Below are 21537 nucleotides of genomic sequence, written 5' to 3' on the forward strand. Positions count from 1 at the left end.
TTATTTGCATACTTTGTTTTTACGTGTTGGTTTAAAAAGTGTTAAGTAATCATCATAAATTAGGTATCATTCCGAAAGCTTAAACACTCAAAATTCATTCCTGTTTTGAAATTTGACATTGTGTTACCATGGAAACAGTACTTTACACTCTTTTAGCAGGCTCCTCCCCCTCGTGGGCGGAGTCATGTTTAATGTTACAAAATTTACTGCACTATTTTAGAATCAAATCTTTTTCTAATCTTGACGAAACACATATCGTTGGAAAGATCTGAGGCTCAAGCTTCTGTATTTGGTGACTGTTTTGTGATAGAAGTGATGTTCTGAAAGACATGTATTAATTTGTGATAGGAGAACGCATCCAAATAAATTTAATGGAAGGCGAGTGTCGCCCAGGTGACCTAAACAAAATCTCACAGGAACCTCAATTTTTGTGATATCAACTTCAAATTTGGAACACAACTTGGTTAGACACATGTGGCTTTGATTTCATCCTAATTATTTTGGGAAACATATTTTTCATAATAAATACAGTCCAGTACAATACATTTGCTTTACAGTAAACTTAAAGGGATAGTTCACCCAAAAATTAAAATTCTGTCATCATTTACTCGCCTTCACGTTGTTCCAAACCTGTGTGAGTTTCTTTCTTCTACTAAACACAGAAGGTATCTCGAAGAATGATTGTAACCAAACAGTTGACGATAGCCATTGACTTCCATAGTATGAAGAAAAAATACTATGTTTATAGTCAATAGCTACCTTCAACTGTTTGGTTACCCACATACTCTATACATATTTGGCATACTGTTTTTCGCATACTACATAGTAGGTAAGTATTTGATTTTGGGCACAGCGTTGGTGAGTAACTTGTGTGTTTGTGAGTCTTTTTTGACCAATTCATTAAAAAGAACCCGTTCAAAGGAATCATTTGTGGAATGTAATGAATCACTTAATGATTCAGGTTCCTCTGAAAGATTCTTTTAATAGACCATTAGTCCAAACTAGGGCTGTCGCAATATCAGATTTTCCACACCACGATTATCGTGTCCAAAAGAATTCACGATATGGCTGTCAAACGATTAATCACGATTAATCGCATACAAAATAAAAGTTTGAGTTTGCCTAATATATGTGGGTGTACTGTGTGTAATTATTATGTATATATAAATACAAACACATCCATATATATATTTGAGAAATATTTACAAGTATATGTATTTAGTTTTATTTTTATAGAATTTATATTATATATAAATAATTTTTTTTGTACATAAATAACATATTTATCTTAAATAATACATTAATTTGTGTGTATTTATATATACATAGTTTTTACACACATTACGCACACATATATTATGCAAACTCAAACTTTTATTTTGTATGCGATTAATCGCGATTAATCATTTGACAGCCCTAATATCGATATATCGCGATATCTATAGAAATCTTGAAACCGTTATCAGTCAAATTCATCTTTATTTTTTAAGCCAATGAATCACACCATTGCATACAACAACTACACTTAAGGGTAATCAGATTCTGATAAACAAAATTATTTTAAATTGTTTGCATTCTCTGTCTTAAGCAAATTTTTATGAAGGAAGACAAGCATTTAGTCTGATTTTCACGCTGGTAGTAAAAAACACTGCCTGAATGTATCCCGAAGAACTGAAAAGACTTTCTGATGCGCATTTTAAAGACCATGCTATGTGATTTTATGTAGAGGCAGAAATTATATTATTTTATAGTATTATATACAGTGATAAAGGCTATGCATAGCATTATAAATATTCATTATCCTTACAAAAATAAACAAGATGGCTTGAACACAGACAAACCATATGGTGTTTATTCTCTTCATGTTAAATCATTCAAAACGTCTCTATCTGCATTTTAAATGCACATTTCATATGGATTACATAATCAGAGAGTAGCCTATTTCTTTTCGTTTTGAATTGTTTCATTTCAAGCTTTCTATAGATATATTTCTCATGTCTGTGAGGCAAGTAGTCTATACACTGAGTTTCGGTTCATTTATGAGACGCGCTCCAGTTCATGTGCAAGTGATCGCGCCGGCGCCTCCATTATATTGTCTGCTTTATTTGCTTCTTATTTATTAAATCCAGGCAATTGGTTGATGAAATATTGATTAAAATTAAGATACAATTTATACAAAATGAAAATCACTTTAACGAAAGGCTTTCTATAAAACAAAACTTAATGAAGTGGTCAAAATCATGTCTGACCCACTCCATGTCTGACCCGATATATTGCTCATGTTATGATGTAGCTGTCCTATCTTACTCATGCTGTTCACTTTTTATAATCAACATTAGATTAAATAAAAAAAAAAACATTATAATATTTAAAGATAAATATGAAACTAAAAACTTTTCCACTCACATGCTCTGCTGTGTAGAGAATCTCCTCTGTCTTATCAGACGACATGATTATATGACATATATGTTATACATTAGGGCTGTCAATGTTAATGCGTTGACGTATGCAAATTTAAAACACAATCATATTCTGTAATTGTTTCTGAAGAGCGCTAATCCTCACGCTGTGTGAAATACAGACTGAACATCAGCCGCTGTACGGTCAGGTGATACGTGAACTACGTTTCTCGGCTGCATAAAGCAAACCAGCGTCTCGCTAGTAAAGTTTTGATGAAATGAATATCGAGGTGAAGACGGTTGCGGTGACGTGCTTTGGTGTGCGTAAATTTATGAATTATATGGAGACCTTATATCATTTGGTTATTTTCGTGTCCTTTTTTGGAAAGAAATCTAAATTTACCTTGAAAAAAGCTTTCAGGAAATGAAGTTTCGTGGGAATCGTTATGAAGATAAATGGTTCCTTCCTAATTTCATGATAAGTGCGCAATTAAATGTGATTAATCGCACAAAAAGGGTGTGATTAATCGTGATTAGAAATGTTAATCTATCGACAGCCCTATATTCACAGCAGGTTTTTGTTTGCAGCTCTTTTCTTTTGATAAATGAATGAGATTATAAATGCGTAGATGTTTTTAAAGCCTGGCAGGTTTAGGCTGTATTTGTAGTTATAGATGAGTGTGAAATTAGTGGTTGCCCAGGCAACAGACAACTGCGTTTGAACTGGTTAAGCAGCCTGTGTGTGTGTTTGTTTGTGCGAGTGTGTGTGTGTGTGCGAGTGTGTGTGTGTGTGTGTGTGTGTGTGTGTGTGTGTGATTGTGGTGTCCTTGCAGCAGAATAGCAGCGCTCCTCTCTCTCTCTCTCCGCTCTGAATGCATCCGTGCTCTTTATCAACAGAGGTTTCTCCAGGAAACTAACGCTGATTCACCTCCATCTGTGTGGTTATGCTCAATCTCTTTGTTTGAATTAAAAAACGATCTGCTTTAATCACAGGTGCAGCCTTACAAGACCCCTCTTGTTCAGCTCACTTATATAACACCGACTGCACCGTTTCCACATCTTTCCAAGGGGAAAAATAGTGGAATATGTAGTTGACACACGTTTACATTTAAATTACCACGGCAAAGTTTGAAGTGGCCGTGTAACTTCCTCCTGCAGCTGTTGCCGTGGAAACAACACTTGTGATTGTGCTGAAATCTGACAGAGTAAAAGCACACAGGAGAACTTAAACTATTCGTGAATGAGCATGTCTGATTGGTTTAAGTCTGCTGCACGTTACTTGACACTCTTAACTAGTATATTTAGGGCCCTGTGATTTCAGTGATGCAGAAAACGTGGATGGAATCGTGGAATACAGTTATAAAATCTCAATTTACTGTATAACGCTGATCATATAACTTAAATCAGATCGAGATATTGACTAGTGTGTGTGAATATTAAACTGCAAGAAGACTATTCGAATACACACACACACACACTGAAGCACACGTGACGCTCGTGGTGTTTTCAGCCTCTGTCGTCTCACTATACGAGGACATGAACACATGAACTTCATCTCCAGAGCTGCTCTGAGAGTCCCTTCATAAGCATTTTACTATTTAATTTGAGAAAATCTATCAACATATCATAAACACACAAGCTCAAAGGTCTTCCACTGCAACCCCGTCAAAATAAAAGTTCGGTTTAACTTGAAGAAATTGTGACAGAAATATATTATTGTTGTTACAGTAGAATTTAGCTATGTCTCAATGTAATAATAATAGTAACACTAATAATAATAATACATTTATTATTAAAACTTTATTTTTTAAGGATTAATGACAAGTTTTCTTCCATGTTTCAATTTTAACTGTTAAGCTCTGTTGTGCGGCACTTAGTTTGACAAAAAACGTTTGTTTAATGTCATATAAATTAAAAAGATAAATTTATTAAAGGGTTAGTTCACCCAAAAATGCCTTCATCGTTGATTGCAAACACCCGAAAACCTTCGATAATCTCCGAATACACAACTCAGAATTTCTGGGGGAAAAAATCAAAGAAATTACATAAAAAGATATTTAAAAAAAAAAAAATAATAATAATACATTTTGTTGTTTTTATGAATTCATTTAATTAGACATGCTTTTTGAATATTAAAATTTTGAATTAAAGCCGCCAATTAAAATGCAATCCAGAAACTTTAAAACAGAAAACACAGAATTTGGTAAAAATAAAAAGGGAATGAGAAATAAATAAAAAGTTTTTCATAGGGCCCTTAATAATGCAAGTTTTGTAAAACTTTTATTAAATTGTTGTTAAATTGTATGTTTCATGATTTAAATTAATTAGTCATTAATTAGACTAGAATTTTGATTACTAAAATTTTATTTAATCATTAAAATGGAGTCCAAAAAATTAAAACGCAAAAAACGTAATTTGGTAAAAATAAAACAATGATTCCAATTCTTGATTATGATACTTAAGGTCAGGAATTGGATGCGCATTATAAAATTAAAATATTTTTCGATTTCCTTTTACCGATTCCTTTGTGTGCATTTTAATATGACTTAACCATTAATAAATGTATAAACCATTCAAGCGCAAGAAGACCCACACAAATGTGAAATATTTTTACGATGTAAATCAGCTGTTTTCTATGTGAATATATAATAAAGTGTAATTTATTCCTGTGATGCAAAGCTGAATTTTCAGCATCATTACTCCAGTCTTCAGGGTCACATGATCCTTCAGAAATCATTCTGATATGATGATTTGATGCTCAAGAAACATTTATGATTATTATCAATGTTAAACACATACACTAGATGATCTGCTGTAACTGTTCTACCCTTCATTGATGAATGTTTGCAGTATCAGTGTATATATCTGTTCAGTTGTGTTACTCTGAGGTGGACGCGTCTCTAGATTAAACTGGATGTAGGTCAGACGTTCATGCATCAGTGTAATTAGCCGTGATCCTCACAAAAGAGCCGGAGCTGAAGGAAACGAGAACAACGGGCCGTCAGTCATGCTTTTATAAGTGAGACGCTGAGGATCTGATATGGTGTGTTCTTACACATACAGCGACCCTTTGCTTTCATCTCAAGATGGTTATTTTTTAAAACCGTGTCGGTCTTGATTAGTGACCCAGTAACACTGAAGACTCAATTATGTGAAATTAATTGCACACGCGACCTCATTTTGTTTTCTTTTTTCAGCCCGAGAGTGAAGTCTCGACGACGGCTGAAGACTGTTCTTCTGAGGTAAGGTCCATTAGACGTGTGTTTTTAACGTGTTGTGTATTCTCAGGTTTGAGCGGAGTGAGTCAGTGCTCTACGGCTGGAGTTGTGTTTTCTTAATGACTCATGGGAATGTAACTGTGCTTGTGGATGGTTTGTGATGCAGCACAAAAGAGAATCCAGAAACCTTCACCGTTTGCTCCTCTCGTGCTCAGTGCATCATGTGACCTGCTGGTTGCCAGGCAGTGAAGTCTTAAAAATCCTGCCTGAAATTTCTGACTGACCTCGAGGAGAGCAAAGTTTCACAGCGGCGCTGCTGTTGCTTCACTACAGAGATCAGTGACTGACAGGAAACTGCTCAAGCCATTACCAGATAACCCGGGCAAGAATGTCCTGACACATTTAACCTCAGTGTAAAGTGAATAATGCTGTTCCTGTTCTAATTAATTAACTTATTTAAGCAAATTTCCTCCAATTATCAACACAAAAGCTGTTCCTTTATTTATTTATTTATTTATTTATTTATTTATTTTCATTAACGATGTTTCTCCTCCAATTATTTATTTATGCATTTATTTATTTATTTTTGTTAAGCACATTTTTCCTCCAATTATCTTTACAAAAATTATTGTTATTCATTAATTTATTTATATTTGTTAAGGACTGTAAGCACGTCCTCAATTATCAATACAAAAACTATTTATTTTTCTTTTATTTTTCTTTATTTTTTAAGCACATTTCTCCTCAATTATTAATGACTGTATTAATTTAATTATTTATTATTTATTTTCTTTAAGCACATTTTCTCAAAATATCAATACAAAAAACTATTTATTTATTTTATTTTTATTTATTTTAAGCGCATTCCTCCTCAGTTAAAACAAAAACTTTTATAAAACTTATTTATTATGTATTTATTTATTTATTTTATTTTATTTTATATTATTTTATTTTTATTTATTTTTAAGCACATTTCTCCTCAATTATTAATGCAAAAACTTTATTTATTTGTTTTCTTTAAGCACATTTTCTCAAAATATCAATACAAAAAGCTATTTATTTATGTATTTTATTTTTATTTATTTTAAGCACATTTCTCCTCAGTTAATACAAAAACTTTATTTATTTTATTTTTTTATTTTCTTTAAGCACATTTTCTCCAAATATCATTACAGCAAACTATTTATTTTCTTTTATTTTATATTTTCTTTTTATTTATTTTTAAGCACATTTCTCCTCAATTAATGCAAAAACTTTATTTGTTTGTTTTCTTTAAGCACATTTTCTCAAAATATCAATACAAAAAAATATTTTTTTATTTTATTTATTTTAAGCACATTTCTCCTCAGTTATTAATTCAAAAATGTTATTTATTATTTATTTATTTATTTATTTATTTATTTTCTTTAAGCACATTTTCTCCAAATATCATTACAGCAAACTATTTATTTTCTTTTATTTTATATTATTTTCTTTTTATTTATTTTTAAGCACATTTCTCCTCAATTAATGCAAAAACTTTATTTATTTGTTTTCTTTAAGCACATTTTCTCAAAATATCAATACAAAAAAATATTTTTTATTTTATTTATTTTAAGCACATTTCTCCTCAGTTATTAATTCAAAAATGTTATTTATTTATTATTTATTTATTTATTTATTTATTAATTTAATTATTTATTATTTATTTTCTTTAAGCACATTTTCTCAAAATATCAATACAAAAAACTATTTATTTATTTTATTTTTATTTATTTTAAGCGCATTCCTCCTCAGTTAAAACAAAAACTTTTATAAAACTTATTTATTATGTATTTATTTATTTATTTTATTTTATTTTATATTATTTTATTTTTATTTATTTTTAAGCACATTTCTCCTCAATTATTAATGCAAAAACTTTATTTGTTTTCTTTAAGCACATTTTCTCAAAATATCATTACAGCAAACTATTTATATATATAAGCACATTTCTCCTAAATTATTAAAACAAAAACTTTATTTATTTGTTTTCTTTAAGCACATTTTCTCCAAATATCAACACAAAAAACTATTTATTTATTTATTTATTAAGCACATTTCTCCTCAATTAATACAAAAAAATATTTATTTATTTATTATTTTATTTTTATAAGCACATTTTCTCCAGTCATCTGTGCAAAACTTAACTAAAGTTAGTTAGCTATGTATTGTTTTTATTTTGTATATTAGGATTTGTTGGACTGTGACATTATTTTCAATAAATGGTAAATTAGCATTTAGCTAAATACATCACTGTATTTGTTGTATTGACTTTCTTGAAAAAGTACAAATATAGAATTAAATAAATGTTAAAATAAGATTAAATAAAATTGATACAATTATTTTTTAATTAATTTTATTCCAGAAACGTAATACAGGAAAATACTGAATCTAATAAGAATCAACATTGAGAATAATGAGAATTACAGAACAACTCAAAAATAAACCATCTGACATATTACAGTATTTGGAGGGTAAATGTGCTTAATTATCATGGAAATATAAAAATCATAATGATCCTAAAATAAGTTTTATTTTCTTGGTGTGACAAATAATTGTTTCTCTCTTTTATTTTAGAGTAAATTCTGTCATGTTTTTGTGAAATTGACCAGGTAACATGCTGTAATTGTGTATGTTGTGCAAACGTGCGTTGTGTTTCTGCAGATGTTGTCATTAGAGCGCTGTTTCATGTGTCATGTTGTGAACTGACAGGTAAATGGTTTCCACGAGAGGACAGAGAGTGATGTGCCCTCCTGTGAGATCGGGGTACAGTAGTTCCCTCTCTCTCTCCTCCCTCAGCGCTGCTTCTTCCTCCTAACGCACTAACCTCTCCTTCATCTCCGAGCCTCAGCTGCTGTGAATATATGCTAATGCAGAGGCCGGTCTGTGGCATTTTAACCGCACTCACTGAACTCATGCGTCTGCTTGGCATTTGTTGGGTGTATATTATATCGGTGGAGGGAGCGTGTGAAGAGCTGCTTATATAAGAGAGACGTTCAGCGTGTACAGGGACGAAGGCCGCGTGTCCACCAAAGCGGCGGACGCTCTTCTGAAAACACCTTGCTGTGGCGCTGCATTTTCCGATACGATACAGAATATCCGCGTTACAAGTATCTGATTTCGCTGAATATAAAAAAGTCGACGCAATGTAAAGTACTTGCTCTAGCTCTTTCCAATGATTTTATTTTGTTTTTATTTATGCTTTGTAGCCGTCGTACAATCAGGATGTGGCAATTGGTCGGTGTGGTATTTGCCCCGCCCCTCCTCCACTGTGGACAGCTGGGTAAAAAGTGACAGTGATGAGCGCTTCGTTTTACCCAAACTCTTCAACGTGTAATAAATGCTTGGCGGCTCGTCACGCAGCTGCCGTTTTTAAACACGTGACGCTCCTATTGAAAACTATTGGAAAAATAATGTTTGTTGGTAGACACACGGCCTAAAATCATCGACAGAAAGGAAAAAGAATAGAGAAAAGAGAAACCAGCAGTGTTATTTTGGTATAATTAAGACACTATTATACTTTTTATTGTAAATATTTATTATTTATTAATAATAATATTTATTTATTAATTAGTTATTAATTAATTAATTTATTATTAATTAGATATTTAGTATTAGTACATTTCTATTTTTTATTTTGAATTAATTTCTAGTTTTCTATTTCCATTTTTTTATTTTAATTTCAATTAACAATTTAGTAATTTTGTTTTCCGTTTTTTTGTCATTTTTAATAGATTTTAGTAATTTTTATTTCAGTTTTAGTTTGTTATTTTAGTACATCAATATGGAGGGCCAAATTACTCAAAATTAAATTATTAAATAAATGTTGAAATATTTAAATAAATTATTAAATACATAATTAAATTATTAAAACAAAAATCATTCATTTAATTATTAAATCACCAAATAAAATTAATGATGTTTGTGCTCATTTTTAATTTTTAGCATTATTGCTTTTTCATTTAAGCATGAGTTCATGTCATTTTATTTTAAATAAAATGAGCGCAAACAAATACTAAAATGAAATAAAAGGTATTAATTAATTTAATTAATTTAAAGGCTTATTAATTAGGTGATTTAATAATTAACTGAATGATATTTATGTTTTATGAAGAATGTAATAATTTATTAAATAATTTATATAATCCTTTCTAAATAAAAGGTACACAAGCTGAAATAAAATAACTAAGATAAATAATAAATAAGATTTAAAAAAAAATATATATATAATAACTATATATAAAATTTTTAATGATTTAAAAAGTACTTTTTTTAAATGTAATAATTAAATTTACTATATAAAATATGTTTTATAATTTTTTTTTTTTTTTCAATCAATGTTTATTTAGTTTCGAGTAATGAAAATGTTTACGTTAACAATAATAACCCTGAGGTTCAGTAGAAGTTTCCCAGATTCTCCTGACCGAGCTCCGGATGTTTAATGAGCGCTCATGGCGCCCTGGTTCTGGTTCTGACTCTGTTCTGGTTCTGGCCTCTCCTGCAGGAAGAAGATCTCCAGCAGTCTGAAGCGCAGATGGAGCCGGACCTCCAGAGCGGCGGTCCTCAGAGCCGAACGCAGATCATGGAGGACGAGTTGGCTGCCAAGAGCATGGCCATGGAAGAGCTGAGCCGTGAGCTGGAGGAGATGAGGGCTGCGTTCGGAGCTGAAGGAGTGCAGCAGGTACGTGTCCTGATTTCAGTGAGGACTCGTTGTTTTAAAGAGCTGTGCCGTGAGTCACGCTCGATGAGTGGGAGACGGATGGATGGACGCGTGACACTGACGTGACCTCGCTGTGATTAGGCTGAGCAGATCTCATGGCTGATCACGTAACGCTCCATAGAGGCTCGATAATTTCTCTGCGTGACTCAGAGACTTTCAACAATACTAATGATCTTTCTTCTTGACATTGGCTCTATTAGGCTGCCAAGAAAGTCAATTTCTGTCTTGTAAATCTGCAGGAAAAAGTGTTTTATTGAAATAAAGACGGTCCCCTGCTGTTCCAGACCTGAGGAGGTTTTTAATTATGTTTCATAACTGTCCGAAACCTAACGATCAAGACGTCACTAGCCATGTGTCCATGTTCGGATGTTGTATAAAACACGGCCAAGCTTTCTGAAGTGACGTGTGTCCACAGCTGCAGGAGTTCGAGGAAGCGCTGAAACAGAGGGATGAGATCATCACGCAGCTCACCGCCAACATGCAGCAGGCGCGGACGGAGAAGGAGGAAGTGATGCGGGAGTTTCTGCAACTGACGGAGCAAAGCCAGAAACTCCAGATTCAGTTCCAGCAGGTATCAGACGTGCCGTCAGTGTCTTTACATGGACAGAAACACTGAACCTCATTATCTTCAACTGTAATGATAACTGTAACGATTATTATAACGATAACTATAATTATGACTATGTTACAATTGGAACTATAACAATAACTAACGGTAATTATACTGATAATTGTTATGAAAATTATAACAATATAACGAAGACTATAATAATAACTATAGTGATAATTATAAAAATAACTACATAGATAACTATAACGATAATTTTAATGAAGAATATATTAATAACTATAATTGATAACTGTAATAACTATAACAATAACTATAACGAAGACTATAACTATTGTGATAACTGTAAGAGTTGTAATGGTGATTATATCAATAACAACGAAAAACGTTAAAAAATAACTATAATTAATAACTAAAACTATAATGATAATTATAAGAATAAATATAACTAACTATAATGATGAATATTATGATAGCTATAACGAAAACGATAACTATAACGATAACTATAATGATAATGCTAACTTTAATGATAACAATAACTTTAATGAAGACTATAATGACAATAACAATAACTATAACGGTAACTATAATGATAACTAATAATTATAACAATAACTATAATGAAGACTATAACAATATCTGTAATGATAACTATAACTACTATGATAACTAATGATAATTCTAACGATGATTATAATGATGACAACGAAAAAATTATTCAAATAACTATAACTAATGATAACTATGACTATAGCTATAATGATAATTATAAGAATAAATATAACTAACTAATAATGATGAATATTATGATAGCTATAACGAAAATGATAACTATAATGTCAATGCTAACTTTAATGATAACGATAACTTTAATGAAGACTATAATGACAATGACAATAACTATAACAATAACTATAACGGTAACTATAATGATAACTAATAATTATAACTATAATGAAGACTATAACAATATCTGTAATGATAACTATAACTACTATGATAACTAATGATAATTCTAACGATGATTATAATGATGACAACGAAAAAATTATTCAAATAACTATAACTAATGAAAACTATGACTATAGCTATAATGATAATTATAAGAATAAATATAACTAACTATAATGATGAATATTATGATAGCGATAACGAAAACGATAACTATAACGATAACTATGACTATATTTTTGTCGTCTGTCTCTTTAAATGGTCGAACTCTTTAAAGCAGGATAAATTCTGATTGGCTGTTCACATTTTTATCGTTCATCAGCTGGAAAAAAATCACTCTGAAAGTGATTTCCAACAATATCTTTTCTTCTGTGTCGTTATACGTTATAGTTGTGCTGCGGACTTTCTCTTAAAGTTAGTGTGATTATTAAAACTTATGAATAAATAGATATATCAGACCGTCATATCAGAAGCATGTCTATGAAGTCATGGATCTGCATTTTTCTGTCTACGACATGTGTGACATTTTGAATGGACTCTAATTCTGTCCCTCACAGGCGTGTTTTCATTCGTGGTAAAATAAACATGGCGTCTGAGGATTATTGTTGTTTGTTCGCTGTAGTATTTTAATCCTGACGGTCACACACTCTTCCTCCAGCTGCAGGCCAGGTGAGATACTGAGGAGCTCCAACATCAGCTCCACCGCGGCGGATCTTCTCCAGGCCCGTCAGCAGATCACGCTCTACCAACAGCAGCTGGACGAGAAGGACGCACAGGTCAGAGGTCACCAGGAGAAGACACAGGAGCAGCTTTTATTGATCGCGCAGCTTCAGGAGAGGCTGAGTGAAGCCGAGAGGGTGAGTCGTGTGAGTTCCAGGCTGCTGTTCTCCAGTCATGTGGTCCAGCGTCACACGCTCTGCTCAAACCATGCCTAATAATACTATTGTTCATGGTGGTTCAGCTAATGCACAGACACATTTTTACACTCCTAGCATTTGCAACTTAAAATAGACACGTGTGTACTGTAAAATGTGTTTAGGAGTATGTGTGCGAATAGTCTTTAAAAAATTCAGGTTTTGTTTATAGTTTATTGCTTGTTTATAATTATAAAGTGGTATTTTGGATACAAGATAAACTATCTGGCATTTAATTCAATGCTTAATATATGCATAATTCCATAATTATTAAATAAATACAGATTGAAACAGAAATATTTAAATATGTAGTGTACTTTTTGTATTCAAATAAATTAAATCATTTTAGGTAATTGCGACATTTTATCTCACAATTCTGACTTCTTCAATGAGGAATGAAAAAAAGTCGGAATTGCAAGATATAACTCGCAATTGGAAAAATAGTCAGATTTGAGAGTATCTCTCAAGTCTGAGAAAAAAGTGAGAATTGTGAGGAAAAAAGTCACAGTTTGGAGTTATAAAGCCCAAATTGTGAGATATAAACTTGCAATTGCATGAAAAAAGTGAGAATTTTAACTTTTTTATTATTTTTTTTTATTATTCTGTGGTTGATATTTACAGTTGAGACATTAAATGCATATACTTGTTCAACAAAACAATACATAACAGTCAGTTAGATTTGTGTATGTGTGTGTGTGTGTAACTAATGTCCAGGTGCCATGGAAACATATGAATAAAGGAGCATGTAAGGAAGTACAACAGACACATACCAGAGTATAATGAAAAAAAAGAAAATAAAGTTTACTGCTACTACTACTAATAAATAAATAAATAAATTTTTGTAAAAGTATTGAGAAAAAAAAATAGAATTGTAAAAGAAAAGTATTGAAAGAAAAAAGAAGATTTGCAAATGAAAATAATAACAAAATATAAATAAAATATTGCAAAAATAAAGAGATAATAAATGGCAAAAATCAATGACCGCTGTAAAAGAAGTTTAAGAACTTTAATCCTTTTTTATCTCTGCAACAGATTTTTAGCAGCAATGATTTTGCAACATATTTTCCGTGGTCACATGGTCACACTTTTTGTTTGCAAAACTTATTTTTTTCTCCCAATACTCAATTTTTCTTTTGCAATTCTTTATTGTTATTAGCAAAAAAACTTTTTGCTCAATATTTTTCTTTTTCTTTTGCAAAACTTTATTTTCCTTAGCAATTCCCTTATTGTTTTACAAATATATGTGGCATGGAATTGACTCCATAGTTATCCCTTTATTAAGAAAAAATGAATTATCAAGCCCTGATCTTCAAGTGAACTGTGTGTAAAAGACTGAATGAATAGTGTGGTTATTCTCTCCATTGGTGAAGGAAATCAACTTGTTTGAAATAAAAACATGCTGTTTTTCTGTCATCAGGTCCGCACACAAGCCGAAGAATCATCTGTGCAGAGTTTACGAGAAAAGGACTTATTGAACACCGAACAGCAGCAGCGTCTGATCTCAGAGCATCTGCAGACGATAACGCAACTTCAGGATCAGCTTCTGACTTCCAAACAACAAGTGGAAGAAGCGAACAAACATCTGGCTGCGAAAACCCAAGAGCTGGACAGCTGCGAACGAGAGCTGTCTGCGTCCAGACAGAAGGAGCGGATGTCGTCCGGAGAAATTCTGCAGCTAATGAAAACCGTGGAGGATCTTCAGCAGCGCTGCCACCACGGCAGCCAATCAGAGGGCGAGACGGTGCAAAGACTCGAGGACGACTGGAGCCGCAGGATGGAGCAGCTGCGAGCCGAACTGGATGAAATGTACGGGCAGCAGATCGTGCAGATGAAGCAGGAGCTTCGGCTTCAGCACGCAGCAGAGGTGGAGCGAATCCAAGAGCAGAATCGCTTAGAAACGGAGAAGATCGTTCAGCAGCATCAGTCAGAGCTGGAGAGGTTCAAAGGTCAGCTGTTTCAGAGCACCGGCGGCGTCAACGTCCTGAACGTGAAGGTCATCGAGCTGCAGCAGAAGCTGCAGGAGACGCAGGTGCTGCGAGACAAGGCGGAGCAGGAAGTAGAGCAGATGAGCGCGGACAAGCTCAGTGTGGCGCAGCAGGCCGAGCGCTTGCGCGACGAGCTGCGCTCCGCCAGAGCGGAAGTCGCTGAGACGCAGCTGCTGCGTGACGCCATTCGCGACCTGCAGGCGCAGCTTGAAGTGGCCCACAAGGCCAAAGGCGAGCTATCGGCCGAGCACGAATCAGAGATCACCAACTACAAGATCAAACTCGACATGCTGGAGCGGGAAAAGGACGCCGTACTTGACCGCATGGCCGGAGTCGCAAGAATCCGAGCTAGAACGGCTTCGCACGCAGCTCTTGTTTAGCCACGAAGAGGAGCTTTCCCGACTCCGAGACGACCTGCAGCGGGAAGGCCAGCTCAACGTGCAGAACCTCCGTGACGAGATGGCCGTGAGACACCGCGAGGCCGTGGACCGCTTCGAGGACAAGCTGATGTCAATGGAGGAGGAAAGAGTCGCGCTGCGTCAGGAGATCGCGGCGCTGAAAAGCAATCTGCCGGAAAGCGGCAGAGCCAAGGAACTGCAGGCGGAGGTCGAACGTCTGAGACGGACAGAGAGCGAAAGAAAAGAGTCGAACGAAAGCACTGATCGTGAACTCCTCCTGCAGAAAATCAACCATCTCTCCTTGGAAAACGAGCAGGCTTGCGCGCGACTGAAAGACCTTCAGGACGAGATCGAACAGCAGAGGAACACTTTCTCCTTCGCCGAGAAGAACTTCGAGGTGAACTACCAGGAGCTGAAGGACGAGTACACGTGCCTGGCGAACGCGAAGATGCAACTGGAGGAGCGCTTGGTCAGAGAAACCGCAGAGTACGAGACGAAACTCGCCGAGCTTCAAACGAGTCGCGAGGAGGTGGACGGGAGAACGCCGATTGAAAAACACACCACCGAGCTGATGGAAAAGCTGGAGGCGGCCGAGAAAGAGAAGAAGGACCTCGCAGAACGGCTCTCGCTGATGGAAACAAACGCCAAACGACTGGAAGACGAGCTCAAGATGAGAAATAAAGAGCCTGAGCAGGAGTGCAGCGTCGCTGGTGGGCTGTGCTCTGTGCAGACGCATCACATGCACATCAGATCTTTGCAGGAGGAAGTGGACGCGCTTCAGAGTGCTGAACGAGAGCGCGGCTTGGCGCAGGAGAAGCGAGCGACGACAGCAGCGCAGGGGAGGGAGAGAGAGACGCCCGCGAGTACTACAGCGAGCCGGCTCCTTTCACACACACACACAGCGGCGGCGCAGGAGGATCAGCTCTCGGTCTCCTTCAGCCTCCCGCAGCAGGTAAGCAACATGCTACCGTATCGTGATGAATCCAGTGCGTTTGTGCGTCGACTCTCTCGCTGCCTTCAGAAGAAACTCGCGATGCAACAGTTGGTTTGTATCTGCATTGCACTGCGTTTAAAAATGCAGCTGTTTTTGTAGATGGTTTTGAAAGCTTTCTGCAAAGATGGAATTTATCTGTGGGAGGAATTGATGTGCGTCGAGGGCCGCTGTCGGCACTTAACGTGAGCGAGAAGGAACCAGAGATTATTGCGAATCGGCCAGAGTGCAGGGTGACGGAGGGACAAGAGAGATTGTGTTATAAAAGTGAGAGAGACAGATGAGCTTTATTCTCCCGTGTGTGAAACACTCTTTGATCTCAGCAGCTCTGATGGAAACGGGTGAATACAAACAGCTTTAAAAGGCCCTTTTACACTTTTTATTTTTTTCCTCCTAAAGACCATTTATGGGTGAATCTCAGTAAAACAGATGCAGGTCACATTTCACCCCAAAAACAAAAGGAAAAAAAGGGCATTTGAAGCCTTTTTGCATGGTTGTATTATTTATATTTTTAATGGCAATTAAGCACACTTATCCAATTCTCATTATCGTAATGAGGTTAATTTTATTAAATTTTATATTAAACAAATTCTCATTAGTCATCAATTATTGCAGGTTTTTATTTAATTCAGCATACATTTATGGAAGTACAAATATTACCGTGATGTAGAAATAATTTAGAATGAACAAGTTTCTTCACGTTATCGTCATGAGCGAGTTTTTTTCCCTAATGATAATGGAAAAATTAATTAATGTCACATGGCAACAAACCGTAATGGTCCTAAAATAGGATTAGTTGCTTTAAATGGGCTGAGAAATGCATTTTTTCTATTTAAATGTTCATTTTGCAGTTAGAAATGACTTGGACTTGGTCTTGAGTTTCAGTTTCGTGGCAGAATTTCTTGCACCAGTTGATCGTTTTCCTCTGATCCTTTATCCTAAATTAAATAGGCTGATTCTCTGAATGACCTTTGTTATGATCGACTCACATCTGCATATTGATGTCATTTGCATTGGCTGTTCTTCAGTGCAGGTGAAGTTATTGGTGTTGTTAAGGTGTTTATATGTAAATGTGGGTGGCATATGTAAATGAGCTCATGCATGTGATCATGCAGCTTTCTGAATGAGTTTCTGAGCTGTTTGTTTTTGATAAATGCCGTGTGCTGCTGGATTTGATGCTGCGTCTTCACCTACAGGATGGTTGTGTGTCCTTGAATTAAACTCTCTCTTGGTGTGTGTGTGTGTGTGTGTGTGTGTGTGTGTGTGTGCGTGCGCGCGCTCTGCAGGTTGAGACGGGAGATGCTCAGGCCGATGGAGACGCTGTCAGAGCCTTGTGTGTGATGCAGCCACTGGAAATGGACGGCGCTGAGCATGTAAGGATCTGTCTGTCTGTCTCAGTAAATGAAACACCTTTTTAATCACCTTTTTGACACTTCAAATAAAGACCATATCGATTACACCAGTAGGTGGTGACAAGTGACTGTTAAAAAAATGATTTGCCATTGAATCATTTGTTCAAGTGATTTGTTCAAAAACTCTGATTCATCCAAAAATGAAACAAGTCAAGTCTTAAAGAGTGAGTCAGTGAATCATTCACTCAAGAGATTCCTTTAAAACCGCTGATTCTTTCAGTAATGAAAGAAGTGAAGTTTTAATGAATGAGTCATTGAATCATTCAGTAATGAAACATTTATGAGTGAGTCAGTGAATCATTCAGTAATGAAACATTTATGAGTGAGTCAGTGAATCATTCAGTAATGAAACATTTATGAGTGAGTCAGTGAATCATTCACTCAGGAGATTCCTTTAAAACCGCTGATTCTTTCAGTAATGAAAGAAGTGAAGTCTTTAATGAAGTGAGTCATTGAATCATTCAGTAATGAAACATTTATGAGTGAGTCAGTGAATCATTCAGTAATGAAACATTTATGAGTGAGTCAGTGAATCATTCACTCAGGAGATTCCTTTAAAACCGCTGATTCTTTCAGTAATGAAAGAAGTGAAGTCTTTATGAGTGAGTCATTGAATCATTCATTCAAGAGATTTCTTCAAAAACGCTGATTCTTTCAGTAATGAAACAAGTGAAGTCTTTATGAGTGAGTCAGTGAATCATTCACTCAAGAGATTCCTTCAAAAACGCTGATTCTTTCAGTAATGAAACATTTATGAGTGAGTCATTGAATCATTCACTCAGGAGATTCCTTCAAAATCGCTGATTCTTTCAGTAATGAAACAAGTGAAGTTTTAATGAATGAGTCATTGAATCATTCAGTAATGAAACATTTATGAGTGAGTCAGTAAATCATTCAGTAATGAAACATTTATGAGTGAGTCAGTGAATCATTCACTCAGGAGATTCCTTTAAAACCGCTGATTCTTTCAGTAATGAAAGAAGTGAAGTCTTTATGAGTGAGTCATTGAATCATTCTTTCAAGAGATTTCTTCAAAAAAACGCTGATTCTTTCAGTAATGAAACAAGTGAAGTTTTAATGAATGAGTCATTGAATCATTCAGTAATGAAACATTTATGAGTGAGTCAGGGAATCATTCACTCAGGAGATTCCTTAAAAATCGCTGATTCTTTCAGTAATGAAACAAGTGAAGTTTTAATGAATGAGTCATTGAATCATTCAGTAATGAAACATTTATGAGTGAGTCAGTAAATCATTCAGTAATGAAACATTTATGAGTGAGTCAGTGAATCATTCACTCAGGAGATTCCTTTAAAACCGCTGATTCTTTCAGTAATGAAAGAAGTGAAATCTTTATGAGTGAGTCATTGAATCATTCTTTCAAGAGATTTCTTCAAATTCCTTCAAAATCGCTGATTCTTTCAGTAATGAAACAAGTGAAGTTTTAATGAATGAGTCATTGAATCATTCAGTAATGAAACATTTATGAGTCAGTGAATCATTCAGTAATGAAACATTTATGAGTGAGTCAGTGAATCATTCACTCAGGAGATTCCTTTAAAACCGCTGATTCTTTCAGTAATGAAAGAAGTGAAGTCTTTATGAGTGAGTCATTGAATCATTCATTCAAGAGATTTCTTCAAAAACGCTGATTCTTTCAGTAATGAAACAAGTGAAGTTTTAATGAATGAGTCATTGAATCATTCAGTAATGAAACATTTATGAGTGAGTCAGGGAATCATTCACTCAGGAGATTCCTTAAAAATCGCTGATTCTTTCAGTAATGAACAGGGTTTCCGCGGGGTCTTAAAAAGTCTTAAAAAGTCTAAAATTCTGAACTTTAAATTTAAGGCCTTAAAAAGTCTTAAAAACGGCCAGATTTTCATCCGAGGTCTTAAATTTCATTTAGTCAGGTCTTAAATTTTTTTACCCATTTCCAGAAACGCTACCTGCTGAAATTTATTACAAAGTAGCAAAAAAGTAGCGAGTCCTAGTTCTTTCTGGTGTATATTGGTGTTGGTATACGCGGTGATACAACTACAAATCCCGTGATAAATGCAATACCTGCCCGCGAAATACGTCTGCGTCTCCTCAGAGTTTGTTAAAGTTCGGCTACGTGTGGAAAATGGGAAAGTGTACTTTCAACGAGACATGGCTAGATCACAGCGATTTCTGCTGTTGGTTACAAGCGGTACCCAGCTCCAGGTACGAGGCTCACTGCAAACTTTGCAAAAACAAAAAAAAATCAGTTAGAGAGTCTGGGTGTGAAGCGGTGTAAAGGCGCTGGAGTCACACGCCAGAGCGGAGAAACACAAGCTAGCCGCAAAATCCCTTCAGCGGACTCGGCCAATTAGCCTCACCACTGCCGTCGTCCTCCTCAATGCCTGGTTCCTCCGGTCTCCAGCGCAATATCATCACAGCTCTGTCGAACAACCTTCGGGGTACTTTTGGAGCGACTGACACATCGAAAGCCGAGTGATTTGTATACTACACACGGTGACTAAACAAACACTACTCATTTAATAGCAACAGTGAGATTAGCGATCTCTTCCAAGTGATGTTCCCTGATTCAGTAATCGCGAAGCCGTTCTCTTGCGGGCCCAACAAGATCGCTTATGGCGAGATTTGGATTGGGGGAGTTTATAAAGAGGGAATTGATTCGTACTCTTACCGGGCCGTATGTCGTAACGTTCAATGAAAGCCAAAATCAGACCACCAGGACCATTGTTCTGGAACAATGGAATTGTTAAGTCGAGGTACCTGGGCTCACAGTTCATGGGACAGTGCGGGACACACACACACACACACACACACACACACACACACACACACACACACACATATATCAGATAATCCATGTTAGATAGATACTCTAATTATCCGAGGTAAGTATCTATCTATCTAAAATGGATTATCTGGTGTGAGTGTGTGTGTGTGTGTGTGTGTGTGTGCTACATTGGTTGTTACATGGGTTGGAGTAGCCTGTTCAATCTTTATTAGGCTATTAATATGCTGTTTTGTAATGTAAATAAATATGAGATGAAATCTATTCTATTTGAGGGCAAGTTTGTTTTAGCCTATTTTCATTTTGGGCCTAAGGTTTTGGGCATTTGGCACATTGATGTGTGTGGAAGGTTACTAATGTGATTGCTTTATCTGTAAATTAAATTAATGCTTTTTCAATGACTGAATTCATTGAAATAAAATGATTTTTTCAGAATTTCTTTGATTTGAATATTTTTTGGTAATGCGTCGTGTAGGTCTTAAATTTCAATCTTTATGGTCTTAAAATGTCTTAAAAAGGTCTTAAATTTGACTTACTGAAACCTGCATAAACCCTGAATGAAACAAGTGAAGTTTTAATTAATGAGTCATTGAATCATTCAGTAATGAAACATTTATGAGTGAGTCATTGAATCATTCATTCAAGTGATTCCTTGAAAAACACTGATTCTTTCAGTAATGAAACAAGTGAAGGTTTAATGAGTGAGTCATTGAATCATTCACTTGATATTCCTTCAAAAATGCTGATTTTTTCAATAATAAAATAAGCAAAGTATTTATAAGTGAGTCATTGAATCATTCACTCAATAGACAAAAACGCTGATTCTTTCAATAATGAACCAAATGAAGTATTTATGAGTGAGTCATTGAATCATTCACTTGAGAGATTCTTTGAAAAACACTGATTCTTTCAGTAATAAAACAAGTGAAGTCTTAATGAGTGAGTCATTGAATCATTCACTCAAGCGATTCCTTCAAATGCTGATTCTTTCTGTAATGAGTCATTGAACCATTAATTCAAACCGATTTTTAAAAAAAAAAAAAGTCATTTAAATTAATTAGATATTTTTTAATTAGACCGCAGTAATTAATATTTTGTCAGAACCTCTAGTAAATTACATGTTTTTGTTTAGTTGTCCATTCAGGATTGTGTAAGAATCTTGATCTCTAACA

The 21537-nt window shown here is 35.0% G+C and overlaps 1 protein-coding gene across 1 annotated transcript in view; it reads left to right on the top strand.

Moving 5' to 3' along the window:
- akap9 (A kinase (PRKA) anchor protein 9) overlaps positions 1-21537 on the top strand; it is a 96749-nt gene that overhangs the window by 14060 nt on the left and 61152 nt on the right. The window contains 8 exon segments of the mRNA XM_048203409.1: positions 5597-5641; positions 8351-8404; positions 10143-10319; positions 10774-10943; positions 12545-12737; positions 14212-15108; positions 15110-16129; positions 17455-17541. Of these exon segments, the coding sequence (XP_048059366.1) occupies positions 5597-5641; positions 8351-8404; positions 10143-10319; positions 10774-10943; positions 12545-12737; positions 14212-15108; positions 15110-16129; positions 17455-17541 (2643 nt within the window).

Source organism: Megalobrama amblycephala, linkage group LG9 (genome assembly GCF_018812025.1).
Source record: "Megalobrama amblycephala isolate DHTTF-2021 linkage group LG9, ASM1881202v1, whole genome shotgun sequence".
In the NCBI taxonomy this organism is placed as follows: Eukaryota; Metazoa; Chordata; class Actinopteri; order Cypriniformes; family Xenocyprididae; genus Megalobrama; species Megalobrama amblycephala.